The sequence below is a fragment of the Caloenas nicobarica genome, chromosome 5, assembly GCF_036013445.1.
Source record: "Caloenas nicobarica isolate bCalNic1 chromosome 5, bCalNic1.hap1, whole genome shotgun sequence".
NCBI classification, from domain to species: domain Eukaryota; kingdom Metazoa; phylum Chordata; class Aves; order Columbiformes; family Columbidae; genus Caloenas; species Caloenas nicobarica.
This window is the reverse complement of record NC_088249.1, coordinates 48,659,123-48,679,308: the sequence shown is the minus strand read 5'-3', so window position 1 is coordinate 48,679,308 and position 20,186 is coordinate 48,659,123. Positions and strand designations below refer to the sequence as shown.

Genomic DNA, 20,186 nt, shown 5'->3' with positions numbered 1-20,186 from the left:
TTCCATTTGTCTTGGGAAGGATGATGAGTCTGTTCCCTTTCTTGTACTTGAAAGCAAGATGAGACCTCTTGGTAAGAAGGTATGTAGGTGGTTGACATATAGGTGTACTCTTATGCCATGCAAACAATAGATGACAAATCAAGTGCAACTTGAGCAAGTATCTGGCAAGGGGAAGTACTTAGTGGCAACCTGCATCATCAGCCTTTTGTAGCTAGACTACTCCTATCGTGTAGTGCTAAATCCAGGTTCTGATCTTTAACAGCAGTAAGAACTTGATGTCCATCTGTATGAGATATCCCTTCTCTGTCCATGACCTCCAAGTTTGTCATACTCTCAGAGAAATGCTCTTGCTATTTTGAAGCTCGCACAAAGGAGCAATGCCTGAAACTAAGGGCAGTGCCAACTAAAGTATGTTCCGTTAATATACTGAACATTGCCCAGTATAGATCTAAATCAAGGAGCATCTGAATGATGCTCTTAGTCACATAGTTTAGTTTTAGGTAGTCCTGCAAGGAACAGGGCGTTAGACTTGATGATCCTTATGCGTCCCTGCAACTCGAGATATTATATGATTCTAAGTAGACTGAGCACAGTCATTTCCAACAAAGGCTATAAAAACATCAATGATTTTCTGCAATAATTCAAGGTAAGGAATTAGGCTGCAAGAGCAACAATATAGTAATGTCATGGTTTCAGCTGGGGTAGAGTTAATTTTCTTCCTAGTAGCTGCTATAGTGCTGTGCTTTGGAATTTAAGGGAGAATAATGTTGATAATACAATGATGATTTAGTTGTTGCTAAGTAGTCAAGAACTTTTCAGCTTCTCACACCATGCCAGGTGCGCAAGAAGCTGGGAGGGGGCACAGCCAGGACAGCTGACCCAAACTGGGCAAAGGGATATTCCATACCACGTGATGTCATGCTCAGTATATATTTGAGGGGAAGAAGGAGTTGGGCGGGATGTTCAGAGGTATGGTGCTTGTCTTCCCGAGTAACCATTAATGCCTGATGGAGAGCCCTGCTTTCTTGGAGGTGGCTGAACACCTGCCTGCTGATGGGAAGTAGTGAATGAATTCCTTCTTTTGCTCTGCATACATGTGCAGCTTTTCCTTTACTTATTAAACCACCTTTATCTCTACCTGCATGTTTTCTCACTTTTACTCTTCCGAATCTCTCCCCCAATCCCACTGTGGGGATTGCGTGAGCAGCTATGTTGTGCTTAGTTGCCAGCTGGGGTTAAATTCCTTACATTGTCTGAAATGAAGGAGGATCACCTTTATTGTCTTGCAGTAAATTGACTTACAACTTAGGGTATAAATGTTTAAAAACAAACAAACAAACAAAAAAAATATATATACACACACACTCTTAGCGTGTGCTATAAATGCTCAAGTGCAGGAACTCTTAGTGCTTGTATGTCACAATGTGCTCTTTCTCACTACTGGGAGCAGTGTGGTCTGGGGTGCTCCCAGTTCTCTCTGGACCACACAGTTCGTTGCTGTGTTTTGAGGAGGTTTTCTTGCGAGCTGTGATCTGCTATCCACAATTGCTGCTTTGAAGGAGTTGAGCTGCTGTGTTGGAATTGCTGTATAGTGAGAGATTGTGCTGTGTATTCCTCACTTTTTATGTGCTTTCTCTCCTCCCCTCTTCCCCTCCTCTCCCCTCTTCACCTCCTCTCTTCTCTTTGTTCCATAAACTGTTCTTATCCCAACCCACGACTTTTGCCTTTTGTTTCCTGATTCTCTTCCACATCCCACTAGAGGTGGGGGAGGGGTGAATGAGCAGCACGTGGTTTTATTTGCCGACTGGGCATGACCTTCTATGGTATGTAATATCCCTTTGGCTAGTTTTGGGTCAGCTGCTCTGGCTCTGTCATCCACCCAGCTACCTGTGGAAATTAACCCTATCTCAGATGACCTAGCACATTGAGACAGTTGATCAGGGTTAGGTAATATTCTCTGTGTCTTATTTCTCTTTGCCATTCTTCACAATGCAAAACAGAAAACAGTGGTTTTGGAACCTGCCAGCTAATGCTGCAGGGGTCACACTGTTTTTTATGCAGTGGTTTTGCTGGGCTAGTGAATGAAGCTTTCTTTTTGTGCTTTGGTGCATGTTTCACATTGGTGAGTACTTTCTAGGACTTGGAAACACTGTCTAGTTAGAGATGGTAACTAGCTCATTTTTGTGTGAGGTTAGGTTTTTTTTTTAGGGGTGTGCGGGAAAGGGTGGTGTATAAAGGAAAAAGTGACACTCGCTTTTCAGCACTATCAAGTCTCTATATTGATTCTGGTTTTATGCTACAGGAGAACCACACCCTGTGTCTGCACTGAACAGGTGTATGTGTAAATATTGTTATCTTGTGTTCACCATGGGCTAGGGACGTACACATGGAAAGTTACGAAGTCCTGGTGATAACTTGTTAAGCTGCTGTAGCTTGGCTACCTCTTCAAACATTGATGGCCAATCTCTATTTTACTGCAACAGTGAGGTTAAGACACTCCCTAGATTTGCAAACCCTAATTTACAGTTGTTTATAACATTTTTCCTTGATGTTTACACTTTGACGTATGATTGTGTTAGAATCGTAGAATCATAGAATAATTTTGGTTAGAGGAGACACTTAAGATCATTGAGTCCAACCATAACCTAACTCTAGCACTAAACCATGTCCCCGAGAACCTCATCTAGAATGTCCCAAGTTGGAAGGGACCCACAAGGATCATCGAGTCCAACTCCTGTCCCTGCATATGACAACCCCACAGTTCACACCACGTGTCTGAGGGCACTGTCTAGTTTATTCTTGAATACTGTAAGGCTTGGAGCAGTGACTACCTCCCTGGGGAGCCTGTTCCAGTGCTCCACCACCCTCTGGGTGAAGAACCTTTTCCTAATGTCTAGCCTAAACCTGCCCTGGCACATCTTCCTGCCATTCCCTTGGGTTCTGTCACTGGTCACTAAAGAGAAGAGTTCAGTGCGTACCCTTCCTCTTCCCCTTGTGAGGAAGCTGTAGACTGCAATCAGGTCTCCCCTTAGTCTCCTCTTCTCCAGGCTGAGCAAACCAAGTGACTTTAGCCATTCCTCATACGGCTTCCCCTCCAAACCCTTCACCAGCTTCGTAGCCCTCTTCTGGACACTATCCAGTAGCTTAATATATTTTTAACACTGTGGCACCCAGAACTTCACACAGTGCTCCAGGTGAGGCCGCACCAGTGCGGAGCAGAGCGGGACAATCACCTCCCTTGCCCAGCTGGCAATGCTGTGCTTGATGCACCCCAGGACACGGTTGCCCTCTTAGCTGCCAGGGCACACTGTTGGCTCATGTTCAACTTGCTGTTGACCAGAACCCCCAGATCCCTCTCTGCAGAGCTGCTTTCCAGCATCTTGTCCCCCAGTCTGTAGGTACAGCCAGGGTTGCACATCCCAGGTGCAAAATCCAGCACTTGCCCTTGTTGAACTTAATGTGGTTGGTTATTGCCCAGTTCCACAATTTGTCCAGATCCCTCTGCAGGGCCTCTCTGCCCTTGAGAGTGTTGACAACTCCTCCCAATTTTGTGTCATTGGCAAACTTACTAAGCAATCCCTCAAGTCCTGAGACTAAGTAATTTATGCAGACATTGAAGACTGCTGGCCCTAAGATGGATCCCTGCAAAACCCTGCTAGTGACTGGTCTGACATAACCCCATTTACTAGAACCCTTTGAGCATGGCCCATCAGCCAATTGCTCACCCACTGCATTGTGTGTTTATCCAGCTGTGTGCTGGACATCTTGTCTAGGAGAACACTGTGAGAGACAGTATCAAAGGCTTTACTGAAATACAAAAAGATCACATTGACAGGCTTCCCTTGGTCAACTAGTTGTGTAACCTTGTCGTAGAACGTAATTAAGTTTGTTAAGCAAGATTTTCCCCTCATGAACCCGTGCTGGCTGGGACCACTGGCTGTGTTGTCCTTCAGATGTTTTTAAATAACTCCCAGAACAATCTTCTCCATGATTTTGCCAGGCACGGAAGTGAGGCTGACAGGCCTGCAGTTGCCAGGGTCATCAACCCTTCTTGTAGTTTTGGTCGACGTTTGCCAGCTTCCAGTCATCTGGGATCTCTCCAGATTCCTAAAAGCACTGAAAAATCACGGAGAGAGGTCTCCTATGACGTCAGCCATATACATCTTTTAAACACCTCTAGCGATGGTGACTCAACCACCTCCCTGGGCAGCCTGTTCCAGTGCTTCACAACCCTTTCTGTGAAGAAATTTTTCCTAGTATCCAGTCTGAACTTTCCCTGGTGCAACCTGAGGCCATTTCCTCTCATCCTATCACTTCCTACTTGGGAGAAGAGACCAACACCCACCTTGCTACAGCCTCCTTTCAGATAGTTTCAGAGAGCAATAAGATATCCCCTAGCCTCCTTTTCTCCTGGCTAAACAGCCCCGGTTCCCTCAGCTGCTCCTCTTAAGACTTGTGCTCCAGACCCCTCACCAGCTTCGTTGCCTTTCTCTGAACTCTCTCCAGTACCTCAGTGTCTTTCTTGTAGTGAGGCACCCAAAACTGAACACAGTATTCAAGGTGAGGCCTCACCAGCACTGAATACAGTGGGACAATCGCTTCCCTAGTCCTGCTGGCCACACAATTCTTGATGTGCATGCCAGGATGCCGTTGGCCTTTTTGGCCACCTGGGCACATGGCAGGCTCATGTTCAGCCAGCTGTCGATCAACACCCCCAAATCCTTTTCTTCCAGGCAGCTTTCCAGCCACTCTTCTCCGAGCCTGTAGTGCTGCCTGTGGTTGTTATGACCAAAGTGTAGGACCTAACACTTGGCCTTGTTCAACCTCATACAATTGGCTTCTGCCCAGTGATCCAGCCAGTCCAGATCCCTCCAGATCCCTTCCTACCCTCCAGCAGATCAACACTTCCACCCAACTTGATGTTATCTGCAAACTTACTGAGGGTGCACTCAATCACCTCATCCAGATCATTGATAAAGACATTAAACAGAACTGGCCTCAATACTGATCTCTGGGGAAAGCCACTCGTGACCAGCCACCAACTGGATTTGACTCCGTTCGCCACAACTCTTTGGAAGGGGCCATCCAGCCAGTTCTTTACTCAGTGAAGAGTACACCCATCCAAGCCATGAGCTGCTGAAGCTCACGAGCAGGAGAACGCTGTGGGAAATGGTGTCTAAGGCTTTACTGAAGTCTAAGTACACGACATCCACGGCCTTCCCTTCATCCACTAAGTGGGTCACCTTGTCATAGAAGGAGGTCAGTTTGTTATTAGCTCAGAATTGAATTTTCTGTGGCTCCATCATACTTGGAACATAATAAAGAACGCTTGAACTGCAGAGCATTATGGAGCTTTCAGCTTTAGAGAGGGCCCGTGGGATGTAAAGTAATTTTTCTTTCTGTTTGTGTAAAAAAGGACAACAGTGCAGAGAAACTAATATGTTCAAGGTCTCGTGGTGAGTGGGAAACGTCTGCAATTAGAAGTAAACATAAACGGGGTTGCAGAAAAAATATGAGGTGTTTCAAAACATGGACCCAATTTGAAATTACTATACTTAGAAACTTGGTCTATCTTTTTGAAACACCTTGTATTGTAAGTGTATTTCTGTTCAGTTTGCAGGGGTGTTTTTAACTATGTGTATTGTTGGGTTGTAATGAATTTTGATTGTCTGTGTGTATTTGAATGTGTCAGTGCCAGAACTCTGTTTAACAGAAGCTAGGTGGTAAATGGCTGTCATTTTTGAACTCAGTGATTCCTTACTCTGAGCCAGTGGGGGGCTGTATATCTCCAGCAGAGAATAGGTGTATTTAAACTTTAAACCCATGCTTTGCCACAAAATACCAAAATCTAAAACTATACTCTTTTTCTAGCAGCGGGGATTTTTGACAGGCTTCTTCTCGAGCCATCCTTTTCCCCATGGTTTGTGATGGAATGTTATTAAGAATTCTGTGCAAAGGGATATTCATTTTTTTGTTAATAAAAAGTAGAAGCTGGGACTATGATATCTGTAAGCTAACATTCAGATTTACCACTTAACATTTTAAACTTTCTCATTCTTTAAAGTACATACAGTATAGGCAGACCTCAGAGCGGCAGATTAAGTGCTTTGAGGTTTTTGGATTAAACCTCTGTATAAGGGCATATTCTTTGCTTGGTGCAGGAATAGCTAAAAAATTATGTTGATCTTTGGTTCTGGTTACTACCAATACAGTTATGACTGTTCTACTAATGCTATTTTGAGTAAGTCTTCATAAGAGTTATCTTCTCTGTTAGTAGTAACTTTACAAAGCTTTGTGCTCACAGGTGTAGTACTGGGTATGTACAAACTTAAGGGGTGTCACAGAAGCTTAGTCCTAAATTAGAATAGGGTAACTATGACTTCTGTGGTGCAATGGCTTTATCTGGAAGAAACATTACTTTTTTCTTAGTCAGTTGCTTTGTGCTAATGATCTTATCAGCTGTTCAGTTTAATATTCTGTTTGTGGGGTTGTTTTTAAGGGCTGTATGAATGTGTCAAAACTCTGAATTGAGTATTTTTTTTCTGGTTCAGGTAAAGTAACTGTTAGAAATCTGCTACTGAGCTAATGGAAGAAACAGTAGACAATAGCTTTTCACTGTAACATGCAGACAGATGTGATGTAATTTATGAGTTATGTGAGCACTCTGGTATTTCCTTTCTTTGTCACAAGTGTTTTCCTTATGCCTACTTATTTTTTAATTAAATCAACTCCTGTCTGAATGCAGGCACTCAAAACATTCTTTCAAAGAAACCTTTCCTGTTTGTTTTGTTGATTGCATATGCCCAGTGCACACAACTCTCAGTTTTAAATTGGTAAACCTGATGTGCATTGTATGCTCTCCCCAGTCTGCAGTGTCAAGTAGGAGAGTACAGGGCCAACTTTTCCCAGCCCACTGCAATCATACAGGATGAAGCAGCGTGTTCTTCCTCTCAGACTGGAAGATAAATAAAGACCTGAACTGAGATGCATAGTGGTGTTCATATTGCAACTGGCTCTGTTAAGGTACCGAAGGAGAATATAGAAAAAGAATTGCCGACTGTTTCTAGGTATTACCAAGGTTTGTTTCAACTCCTTAAATATTTTGATTTTCTGTGGAAGTTGAATAGCAGGAAGTTGAATAGCAGGAATGGAGTTTTACACAGTGGTGTTGATTTAAATCTCCCATAGTGAGTTTCATTACATCTTTTTTCCTGTGGCGTGAAGAGCGGCTAATGCTAAACCCTTGTAAAAGGTGCTGTAATTGTTTTGAATATTGGCAAGCTTATTAAACAGCATGGCAACGTTATCTATTTTCATGCACTCCATAGAGAACAATGAAATTTTCTCCCACCCCCATATTCTGTGCACATTCCCCCCACACTTTTTGCTGTACACCAAAACTTTGCCAGGTAATTCACTGCATTACAGCAACTAGCAAAATCCCTTGCTTTTCTGATAAATATTTTATCAAGAGTACTGAGATAGCTGTACTCAAACAACTTGTAAAAGAGTTGCCTGCAAAGTACTTCTAATGCACTCTTTTCAAAAAGTGCTTACTAGTTTGTTCTTCAGAGAGGAGCTAAAAGGTTTCCTATTTTTACAATGAATCTGATTTTTTTTTTCCCCCCCAATAAATACAGAGACTTCTGAAGTTGCCTGTAACTAGACTGAGTCTATATGTGCAGATGCATGCACGTGCACATAAATATAACTGAGGGAAGAGTCCCACTATGGACCATTGTTCTAGCCTAATTAACAGACAGACAAATGGGAAAGAAATAGCATAGCATTTTCTGGCATAGATTAGCAGAGGCAGCCAATGCAGTCTACATTTGTTTAGGTTGGGTGAATAAATTGGAGCATTTGTTACTGTATTACATATGTCTGGTCACTTGTCAAATGTGAAGTGGGCTAAGGGAAGAATAAAGGATTCTTGTCAAGCTGTTGAGCTGGCCTGCTTTGCTGCTGTCAACTCTGATTGCAGTTCATTTTGCAAATAGAATACAGTTGTTGTTGCCAGCACTGAAGCATGATTTTTTTAATAATGAGAGCACAAACCAACCAAATCAAAGCACACACTATATGTAGCATGGGTGTTACAAATAATTGATAACTGGGTATGGGAGGAAAGCATCACATGTATGAGGGAAAAAAAAAGTCTTTTAACTTGTTTTTATAGAATTTCTTGATTGCAAAGAGAGAATATAGTCTTCAGGGAGTGAGAATAACTGCCTTCAGTGGTATTATTTTGTTTTCTGTTCTGTTTGTTTTTTAAATTCAGATATTCTTCTGCATGTTAACCAGAACAGTTAATTGTTTTTTATGGATATTAGACCTGCTGAAAAATTATGTAGAAGATCTGCAGAAAGCTTTTGCTGAATAAAAAAACAACCACTAGAGAAAACAAACCCAACCAAAGAAAAACACACAACAGAACAGTTCAAAGTTTAAACCTGTTGAAAAAATAAAACAACAATTTGAACTTGGCTCTTTTAAAATGCTTTCTAAATGGAAACTTTAGGGAGACCTAATTCCTTCTGTTTTTTCTGGTCTATGATTTGCATAGAGGACTTCACATAAACTTAGGCTGAAGTGTTTTGTTGCTGCAGTTGTGATGTTAGAATAGCTTGCATTCCCTGGTCGCCCCAAAAAAGGCGTTTGCTCATTGTGTGGTGTTATATATGACCATGTTATAACAGTTAGCAACTCTGCTGGGAGTCTCTTAATCATGTGTTTACAAAAGGACCACAGTGAGAGTGGTTTTTGAAGACTAAATAAATGACGTAGCACCTTAGCACTAGGTAAGTAGCTAGCTGTAATATATTAGGCAGGTTCTAGGATATCTAGCATAACAATAGGCGAGTCACAACGTAACACTTATGTAGCCTTGAAAACATTCCTACCAACAGTAATAATCAAAATACCTCCATGATACAGATAAAACTAATGAGGCAGACAAGCATGTTTTCCAGTTTTTTTAGAGAGAACCAATGTCAAGCTCTCTTCTCAGTGATGTGTGCAGAGCCTGCTGCCAACTCTTTTTTCTATAGCAGAAATTTGCTAATAGAGTCAAATACAGCTGTAACCAACACTGTAATTTTAGAATGTGTTGCAATAAAATCCAGAATTTTTGCACCTATAAAAAAATAACCTATGTCAATGTTCGTTTACCAGCTTTCAAATGGGAGACAGAATGTAGTGAGAGATGCTGTGATGCATTTTCTCTGTTCACATGTTTTTTAATATCCAAGGATGTAGATGCATGTCTGTCAAGAGTCTTGTTGTGTAATAACTGACTTAATTTTAAGCAGTAGAAATTGCCAAGCAGCCAGAAATTTAATTTGGTCAGGTAGCTCATCCCGCTTATTATTTCTTTTTCCCATAAGTCACAGTTAGAGGTATGTTAGAAATTGGAAGAATTTCCCAAGAAGAATCCAGTCCAACTATCAATAAAATGTCCAGGTTGTCAACTGAAGTTAAGATTTTTTTCTGATCTGCCAGGTCAGCAGAGAAAAGTTTTCTTCTCCCTGTTTGTTTTTAGCCATGTACATCTGTGGGACACAACTGAGGTTGCAAATATTTCTACAGTAGCATTTCCCTGCAGAAAAAGCCTGAGCAGCTGAATATGTCAGGAACAGGCATGTTTTTTAGTCTTTGCAAGAAGATTATAGTCATTATGTAATTGCTAATTCAAGGGGTCCTGGCTGTCCTGTCAAAATATTATTTTGTGTGCAAATGAATGCGTGACCATGTGCACAGGTGAACATATGGCAAGGCTGGATGAGGTAAGTTTGAGTCCAGTTATTGCTGCTGTGAAGAACTAAAGACTGTTTTGGTATTACTTGTGAATTTTAGGGTGGTATTAACAGTGTATTTCAGCCTGTTGTCTAGCCAGCATCTCTAGGCATAATTTGGGCCTTGGACTGCCAGTTCCTTCCTCTGGTACATTCAACTCTGACCTCGTTCACAGTGAACCAAGGCAAAGCTACAATCAGTTGTGTAAAGAGGCAAAACATATGCATTTGATTCTTATCTATCTATTCCAATGCAATGATGCTTGTGATGTTGGTCATCTTAGAAATACATGTAGTATTGGTAATTGCTGTGTTATCAGTTGCTAGGTGTGTATTTTATGCTCCTCTGCTTCACACTACTCATACTTCAATATTAAGATTATTATTATTAAGTAGAAAATTAGAAGTTAAGATGGATATGAAACTGAGTGCTGTGGGTGGCTGAACAGCTGCAGTGATGCTCACTTTTTGAGACAGTTGAGCAAAAATAATTCAAAATTAGTTTATAGTTTAAAACCCTTCTGTATTTGTAGAGCACTTGAATGACCAGATACATCCTCCTTTCCATGGTGAGTTTTGAGGCCTGAATTTTTACTTAACTTGCACTGAACAGGAGGTTTTATTTTGACTGCCACAAGTGAAATATTTTAGGTATAGAGAAGCAAGACATAAAACTTTGTTACACGAGATATTTGTTCTGCTGTAGTTGCTATGCTGCTGTAGCTTGCTCTCCGACCTCTTCAGTGGAAGAGGTGTCTTCAGTGGAAGATCAGTGTCCCGATTTGCAGGTGCTCTCTCTAACAGGGATTTTTTTTCCTTTGGCTATTAAGGTGTAATTTTAATTTGCATTAGAAAATCAAATGGTTTTTGTGTGTTTAAATGTATTAAGAAATAGGACCTTTCGGAATTTCTTCTTGTAAAGAGACTATTTGGTGGTGGACAATCTGTACTGTTGGAGGTAATAGGGAGGTAATATTAATCCATATATTTTCCATATATGGATTTTCCATATATGACTTGAGTTACTTTTCATTTCTGCTGTTGTCAAACTAACATGCTCTGGACAAAACAGTGACACTGTTCTTTTGAGGTGGTTGGAAAAAAACAAATATGTTTAATACTTAGCACCATGGGACTTGATACAAGTTAAGGACTTCTGACAAAATGTCAACATGAACAAGTTGATGAAACAGAAGAGATCTAAAAGCCTTTGAATTTGAACAGGCTCCATAAAAATACCATTTTTAACACTGCAGAGATCAGTTTTGAATACAACCCTTATACTATTTGGAAGATTCTCCCTTTCTGCTTGAAGTTAGTTCTCTCCATATTCTCTTGGTTTTGACCTGTTTTGTAATCCAGAGATGTCAGTGTAGCCCTAAGATTACATCAGGGATTACCCCAGGAACAGTAGAGAGTGAGAAGAGCATCAGACTATGGACTGCTTTTGTTCTCAATAGCTTTCTAAAATAGCTGTCTGGGAACTGCCTTCCCCTCATCCACTAAGTGGGTCACTTTGTCATAGAAGGAGAACGGGTTAGTCAAGCAGGACTTGCCTTTCATAAACCCATGCAGACTGGGCCTGATCACCTGGTTGTCTGGTATATACCACGTGATGACACTCAAGATGATCTGCTCCATAACCTTCCCTGGCACCGAGAGCAGACTGACAGGCCTGTGGTTCCCCAGTTGCTCCTTCTGGCTCTTCTTGTAGGTGGGCATCACATTTGCTAACCTCCAGTCAACTGGGACCTCTTCAGTTAGCCAGGACTGATGATAAATGATTGAAAAAGTGGCTTGGTGAGCACCTCTGACAGCTCTTTCGGTACCCTTGGGTGGATCCCATCTGACCCCATAGACTTGTGTGTGTGTCTAAGTGGTGTAGCAGGTCACTAACCATTTCCCCTTGGATTATTAGGGCTTCATTCTGCTCCCTGTCTTCCAGCTCGGGGGGCTGGGTACCCAGAGAACAGCTGCTCTTACTGTTAAAGACTGAAACAAAGGCGGCATTAAGTACCTCAGCCTTCTCCTCATCATTTGTCACTGTTTCCCCCCACATCCAGTAAAGGATCAAGATTCTCCTTAGCCCTCCTTCTTTTGCTAGTGTATTTATAGAAACATTTTTATTGTCTTCTACTGCAGTAACCATATTAAATTCTAAGTGGGTTTTGGCCCTTCTGATTTTCTCCCTGCATCACCTCACAACACCTTTGTAGTCTTGAGTAGCCTACCCCTTCTTCCAAAGGTCATAAACTATCTTTTTTTTTTCCTGAGTTTGAGATTAAGCTCTCTGTTCAGCCAGGCCAGTCCTGTTCCCCATTGGCTTGTCCTTTAGCACACAGGGACAGCCTGCTTTTGCACCTTTAAGATTTCCTTTTTGAAGAATGTCCAGCCTTTGTGGGCTCCTTTGTCCTTCATGTCTGCCTCCAAATGGACTCTGTCAACCAGCCTCCTAAACAGGCCGAAGTCTGCCCTTTGGAAGTCCAAGGTGGCAGTTCTGCTGCATGCCCCCCCACCCTCACTCAGAGAATTGAAAACCCTGTCATTTTGTGATTGCTGTACCCAAGACAGCCTCCAACCATCACATCACCCACAAGTCCTTCTCTGTTCGCAAACAACAGGTCCAGCTGGTGCCTTCCCTAGTGGGCTCACTGACCAGTTGCCTCAGGAAGTTGTCTTCCACATGCTCCAGGAGCCTCCTAGACTGTTTTGTCTGTGCTGTACTGTATTTCCAGCAGACATCTGGTAAGTTGAAGTCCCCCATGAGAAAAAGGGCTAATGATTGTCAGACTTCTCTAAGCTGCTTATAGAATATTTTGTCTGCCTCTTCATCCTGGTTGAGTGGTCTGTAACAGACTCCCCCCAGGATATCCACCTTGTTGGCCTTCTCCCTGATTCTTATCTAGAAACACTCAACCCTGTTGTCACCATCATTAAGCTCTAGACAGTCAAGAGACTCTCTAACATACATGGCTACCCCATCACCCCTCCTTCCTTGCCTATCCCTTCTGAAGACTTTATAGCCATCCATTGCAGCACTCCAGTTGTGTGTGTCATCCCACCGTATTTCTGTGGTGGCAACTATACCACAGTTTTCCTGCCACACAAAGGCTTCCATGTCCTTCTATTTGTTGCCCATGCTGCGTGCATTGCTGTAGATGCACTTCAGCTGGGCTATTGATCCCAACACATTTTGGGTTATTGTACTTACAGTGAAGTAGTTGACAGTGTCACCTTTTGTTCATGCCATTTGCCATTATATGTCATTAATCTTTCAAAGATGATTTGTCAGAATATGCATCTAGCAAAGAAGCGTGGTAGAAGAAGAGGTATAAACTATATATTGGACTTCTCTCCACCATGGTCTTTTTTTAAGAAAACAGTTGATTGATTTTTTTCGCTGTTCAGGAAGTAAAACAACATTTTTAAGCATAATGTAAAATATCAAACACTGTTTTAGGCATCCCATCATTTTTATTTAGTAAAGGTGCTAAGATCCAGGGGATTCATTGTCACAGGGGAGTCACTTAGAAGTTCTGCTTACTGCAGAACAATGTTTAGATTTCTCAAAGACAACTGTGACTTAAAAGAGTTTGGTGGCAAGTTCACTCTATTATTTGTAGGAAATATGTCAAGCTGAATGCTGCTTACTTTCTCTCCAGCAGCCTGAGAACATGGAGCAAACTTCCAGGTGTCTTCTCTCCCTGATAACCGTTCGCTCCAGAGTCTATATTCCAGAACTCCAGAGGCAAACTTTCAGGCAACAGCATTTGCAGAAATTTAAAAAAAAAAAAAAGAGGAGTAGAATAGCAGGAGGGCTTGCTCAAGCTGGGTACGTGTGCAAAGGTCCAACTAAGCATAGAAGGCTATACATTTTTATATCTTTACAAGCCGCTCACACCGTGATTCAGTCAAATAGCAATGTTCAAGTCTGGGGTCTTCTTGCTTTTCATTGGATCTTTTTCACTTATCTTACATGTGCCTTTGTTTTGTTTAGCTGTAAATGTTGTCTGTAGTCCATAGCCTTGCAGGTGCTGTTTTGCCTGAAGAATTTCTTTTCTTCTCAGGGAAGTGCAAAACAGGCCCCATTTTGCAGATGTCTGTACTGTCTTTGTGTTAGCCTTGAAGTCATTATTTTTTTTCCCTAGTTAATTCCATTCTTTCCAGCAAAGTGTGAACTAGACCTTATCTTGCAGGTGTTCAGTGTAGTTTGTAGTTGCTTTTGGCAAATATGAGCAGAACTTTACAGCTTAAGATTTCAGCAAATCCAGCTCACTAAGTAACATGAAGCAAAGAGTCTATTAAAAATCACACAACCTTATACTTCTAGATGATTCATTATATTTAGTATGTGTTGTGATTTATATGAAACTTAAATTTGTCTCATCCACTGACTTGTGAGTAGTAAAACCATCACCATACTGCCAGCTTATTTAGCAGTGAGAGCTCAAAGTAGGCTCACCCAGGCTTTCATATGTATAGAATAAAGTGGTTGACTCACAGTCAAATTGCACGAGACCCTCTGCACCCACAACTTATCGGTGTTCAGTGTGCTGTTCTACTTCCTTGTGGGTTTCCTAAAAGGAGTTCTTGGCCCAGCTGCAGCTCAGACCTTTATCTCCTTTGAGTCTAGACCAAACTGCTGCTGATTTGGCTGGGAGGAGATCGAGTGCATCCGCCACAATTCATAAAGCTTTTGAAAATTCATACTTTTGCTAGTAGTGCCTTTTAAGGATTGCTGATGCATGTTGTTCCCCTAACATAAAGGAAACTTGAAAAAATGAAAAGCTGTTGCTGTACTTACCTAAGGGGGCAATGGAGGAAGGAAGCCTTACAAGTTGTCTGGTCACCTGTGGCTATTCCCTTCTCAACTTGGTCAGGAGGTTACTAGTTTTCGTATGCCCAGAGTAGCGAGCATAAGTTTCAAGCATAAGAAACACTCTTCCTGAAAGCCTGTTTTTATTTTCCAGCTTTTGAAGCTGGAAAATACATATTAATGAAATCTTGATGGTAGGCATCTCTCTTGCTTTGCTGTTGGGAATGTATGGCTTTCCTTCCTCTCTTTTCTCTACATGGTTTTTGAGCTTGAAGTTACTGTTGCTTTCCTTCTACCCAAGCCTTTCCTCGAAGTTTGTTGGTGCTACTGATGCTGTAGTTACCAAACCTTGTCAGCTACCGCTGACTAGAAGAAGCATTCTTGCTGGTGTCCCTCCCCATTCCAGCACAAATGCTTCTGGAGCTCTGCAGTGAACCAATCTGGTTGTTAACTTAGACTGATGGATTTATTTCTGTTGAGTTAGGTTTTTTTCGGATCAACTCTTTAGTATGATTTGCAACATACAGCCATGGTGTGCTTGCATGTGAGAAGGGGTGATACAGAAGTTGAAAACAAGCAACCCATAGCAAGAAGGGCAGCATCAGTTCATTCAGAAGCTGCGGTGACTTGTGGTAGTTCAAAGTGCACATCAAACTATGTCCTCTGTTCTGTGTAGCAAACTTGTTTGGGTGATGTTACAATACTGCTTTTCTAGATCCTTTCCTTTTATTATACCCTTGCAGCCTGAGCACTTTCTTTTCAGAGCTTCTGAGATATTATTTGGAGACTAAGCTCTGATTTCCAAACCCAAAAGCAAATAGCAGCACAGTCCAGCTCCCAAAGTGAATGTGAATTTGGTTTTGATGTGCAATAGATTCAGCTTCTGAGTCTGCAGAACTCCATATGCATGCCTAGGTGAAAATTATTTCTAGAAGACTATTCTCATGAGGATTTGAATTTCTGTTATTCTTAGTGGGCTCAAAACATATGTCTTATGTGGGTCATTTTCATTCATTCTATACTGTTGGTGGGAACTGGAGGTTTCCACCTCCTGCTGGTGTTTACTAGTCTAGCTGAAGTGCCACAAGTTACTTTTGTTCTGGTTTCCAGTTTTGCAGTGTTGCTAAACAGTAAATCTCCTTGTCAGTGTTCAAACTCTACACAGCATTGATTTAGTAGCAGGGAAGGAAAAAGATACATACTCATATCGCTCTTTTTTGTGCTGAAGCACACACACATGGGTGGATATGGGGAAAATGTGTTAAGCAACTGCATGTTTTTCTGTGTATCCTTGTTTTGTACTTAAAAAAAAAAAAAAAAAAAAAAAGTTGCCAGAAAGACGACATTGAAGATGCCATTTGTTTCTGACGTGTGCTCTGTGTTGTTGTTTGGCACCCTTTCCACAAGCAGTGAAACTTTTGCAGTGGGGAGGAAGAACAGAGGAGACAAAAGAACAACAATCTTGTTGCCGTACGATTAATTTTGCATCAGCTTTGGCCAGATGAGAAATACTTGCTGTAGTTGCAACTTGCTTTCTTGTTGGGTTGTTTGGAGCAAATAATTAATGTAATTTGTTTATAAAATAATCAAGTGTTTTGTTAGCCTTTGTCATTTATTATGTAGAGCTTGTGTGTGAAAACCATGTCTAATACACTGATACACAGCTAGTGAGAAGTTTGACTGAGGAATTCTATACAATGTGATGAAATATTTGGACCACCCCCGACCAAATTATTTATTATTTTTTTAAGATTCTAGATAGAGATTGCTATGTTCCATATTAGCTTAGGAGGCTGTGAGAAAGGTGCAGTCATTGTGAATAAGAGTGCCAGCACAAGTAGCTAGTTGAGAAGAACTGATTAGGAATAACTCCATCCTCAGACGTCTATATTTCAATGAAAGTTTGATGTCCATATTTTAAGGAAATCTCTTCTTGTTTTGGTGACAGTTTACAGCCTGCTGTGGTGTAGTGAAGTGTTCACATCAATAGCAAAGGAAATTATACCATGAATGTTTTTCTCCCCAGGTGCTGAAGAAGTCTTGCTGCTCGCTAGAAGAACTGACTTGAGGAGGATTTCTCTGGACATGCCAGATTTCACTGACATTATTCTGCAGATAGACAATATCAGACATGCAATTGCCATAGACTATGATCCTGTAGAAGGCTACATCTACTGGACTGATGATGATGTCCGGGCAATTCGTCGGGCCTACCTTGATGGTTCTGGAGCACAGACTCTGGTAACCACAGAAATAAACCATCCAGATGGTATTGCTGTGGACTGGGTGGCGAGGAACCTGTACTGGACTGATACTGGAACAGACCGCATTGAAGTGACCCGGTTGAATGGGACATCGAGAAAGATCCTTATCTCAGAAAACCTAGACGAACCTCGAGCAATAGTACTCAATCCTGTAATGGGGTAAGTTTTGTGTTTATTGCTAGCCCTGTGATAGGTGTTTGGATCAAATTTATGGTCTTCTGAAACTGAAAATCTGCAAATTTTGAGATTATGTGTGTATTATTTGTTAAATGCTCTGGAAATAACTGGCTTTCCCTTGCTTCATCCCTTTAATACAGTGCATATAAAAGGTGATTTCTAAATATTGTATTCTTCAGTGAACCTATACATTGTGTGTTTTACTGAGTTTTCTCTGTGTCTTCAGTGTTACCATAACAATGAAAGATTTGGGCCAGTGCACGTTTTCAGTAGTTTAATTTATTTAATGTTCACACATACTGTCATCACTGATTACAGTTCGAGTTAGCTTGTTTGCTGCAGTTGGGAAAGCAGAAAGTAAGTTCTTTCAAAAGCAGGACAGATCTTGACACTTTTTTTGTCTTGCATGTTATGTGCATTGACTGTTTCCCCTCTTTTTTTTTTTTTACAGCTACATGTATTGGACAGACTGGGGTGAAAGTCCAAAGATAGAATGTGCTTATTTGGATGGCTCAGAAAGGCGAGTTCTGGTGAATACATCCTTAGGTTGGCCTAATGGCTTGGCACTGGATCTTGAAAAAGACAAGCTTTACTGGGGAGATGCAAAAACAGATAAAATTGAGGTGAGTAATAGAGCCATACTTGGGTGCATTCTTAGAAAACAGGTGCTGTTCTTGTGTGCTGCTTTATGTTATGGATACATTTATGCATTTTTAAAGGAGTCTGTTGTTTCACTAATATTAACATGATATTTAGCATAACAAGACATATTTGAGAAGAAAGGAGACACATTCGTGTGGTTCAGAAAACTTTTGCAAGAAGCGTTATGTTTGTTATGTCTACATTGCTACAAGTGTAATTTAATTGCTTGAAATCTCAGGTTTTACCTGAAACTTTTGTGAGAAATTCGGATGCTCAGGTACAACATCTTTAAAAGATGTTCTGACTTGTCTGTGGTGCTTGGAACTAGTATCTAGAATTGCTGTATGCAGAAGTCTTGATGCAACATTTGTGTGCAGGAGAAGGTGGATGTGGAGGCCCTAGAGAGCCATATATCAGGACCTTAACAATGATGTGGTGTCCAGATACATGGACAAGAAGTAATTTTTAATGTACAGCCTCTTTTGAAAGCAGTGTAGGCATTCTACCTCTGAATTTTAGAAGGGGAAATACTCTTCACAAAGTTGTATAAACATTTATGACAATATTTAATATTTCTTAATTGTTGAAAGAATGATAGAACATGGTGTGATTCCTTTATGCCTCCTTTTCTCTGGGAAGAGTTTTCTTAAAAATGCAAAAAATTCATCTTGCCTACCTATTGCTCAAATACTAGACAAGTTGGACAAATTATCCGCTCGTTTGTTATCATGTGCTCCGAGGAACAAGATAGTGAAGTGATTCTGGAGTTTCACTCCTTTAAATTTAAAATACGGTCAAAGCAGGCATCTGTACTGATCTAATCATGGATATTGACAGTTGCACCAGGGAGGCTGGAGATGTTTCAAGAGACATTTTCCTAAAGGAGGCGCCATTTTTCCGATTGTTTTCACATTAGTATCCCATTATTAAATCTTAATCTAAAAGAATAATTGTGCTCCCACAGAAGCGAAACAAGTCTTACATGTCGCTGCAAAGAACTGAGTCCCAAAGAAGTTTCACTCAAAGCAAGAGATAACAAATAACTGAAAGATTAGAATGAAGGTTTGGGGCAAAGTTTTTTGGGGCTTCTGAGTGTATGTTCATGAAATTCTGAGGTTTCAGTGAATTATTAACAACACTGTTCAACTGGGAGGAAATTCAGCAAATTGACAGAGCTTGATAATATTGTGATATAGAAGGGCACATGGCTTTTGTGTAATCTAGTAATGCTGATGAACAGCTATTTTATACATTTGTTGTGGATGTGTTCATGGAGTTGCTGAAGACCTTTATGTAGTAGTGGTCTTACTTGCACGAGTGTGTCCATTTAATTTGTGACAGCTGAGGACACGGATACAGCCAGATGTCGTGAAGAAGTCTCAAACAGTTGCTTAAGATCTTGTCATGTTCCCCACCACCATCAGTTCTTAGTCTCTAAATAAAATAGTTATTTAAGAAGTGCATCTGGTTACTTACTGGCCATTTGTGTTCGTATTTCTGATAAGGAAAAATTGGATTTTGAACCTCAGTCTAAAGTTCTTAGTAGGTTACGATTAACCCAAGGGTTTGGATGACAGCATGAGATATGACTTGAGATCAGGCAAATTCAGAAATTCCTGCTCTGTTCTCTTTAGGTTGTTAGATTTGTCAGCCACAAAAGTGTTCCTTTCTAATGTCTTGTTAAGCTCCAGGTGACTGGTGGCCATAGGTCACTTGACCTGTGTGTGGTATGTTCTTAGTATGAAGTAGTTGTTTAATTTCCACAAAGATGTCAGAAGAACAGTTTGAAAATTAAAGGTGCTAAATAATTAGTTCTGAGTATTTTAATTTGAAGAGGGAATTCTACAGAGAATTTGAATTAATTTCAAAGTAAGGTGAAGGTAATAACTAGCTAATTTAAATCAATTCATACAAACAATAATCAAACCAGAATGTGAGGGTGAAGTCCCCCCCCCAAAAAAGTTTTTTCTCTTTAAAGCAATAATTAACAATTTTTTTCCTATGGTATAGGCTAGTTTGCTGAAGTCATGTTTTGCCTTTACTGTTACAACAGTCTATTTCTGTACCAATAACTAAGAAAAGCAATATAGAAATTTTTCCCTTGGTCATGGCCTGTGAGGTTGATGGAGTTTTCATGTTGTTTCAGCAGTAGTATATGTAACATTTTTAGGTAAAAAAATCTTGAGGAATGACTGTGCTCTTTAGAGGTTTTGCCCTCAGTAGGAAGGGAAGCAAGACAGTTAGCTCCAGAAGTACAGCTTCAGTGTTTGGCAGTACTGGGCTTGATATCTATCAGAGAGGTCCTGTTCCCCCTTACCTTTCAGCCTGCCGGACAGGGAACGTTCCAGATGCCACCTTTTATATCTGGGACTGTAGTTGTGCAATGTGTTTCGTAAGTTTAAGCAGCCTAGTCAATCCGTCTCACTTCATTGTAAGGCAATGAAGCCAGGGATAGTTTGGTTTGGCATCAAAGTTTAGGAAAATCAGAGAAGG

The 20,186-nt window shown here is 40.9% G+C and overlaps 1 protein-coding gene across 3 annotated transcripts in view; it reads left to right on the top strand.

Annotated features, from left to right (window-relative positions):
• The window catches only part of LRP5 (LDL receptor related protein 5), a 186,455-nt gene that overhangs the window by 61,116 nt on the left and 105,153 nt on the right, over positions 1–20,186 (top strand). For all 3 annotated transcript variants that reach the window (XM_065635179.1, XM_065635180.1, XM_065635183.1), the window contains 2 exons: positions 16,637–17,033; positions 17,503–17,674. In XM_065635179.1, the coding sequence (XP_065491251.1) occupies positions 16,637–17,033; positions 17,503–17,674 (569 nt within the window). The remainder of the gene's footprint in view (positions 1–16,636; positions 17,034–17,502; positions 17,675–20,186) is intronic.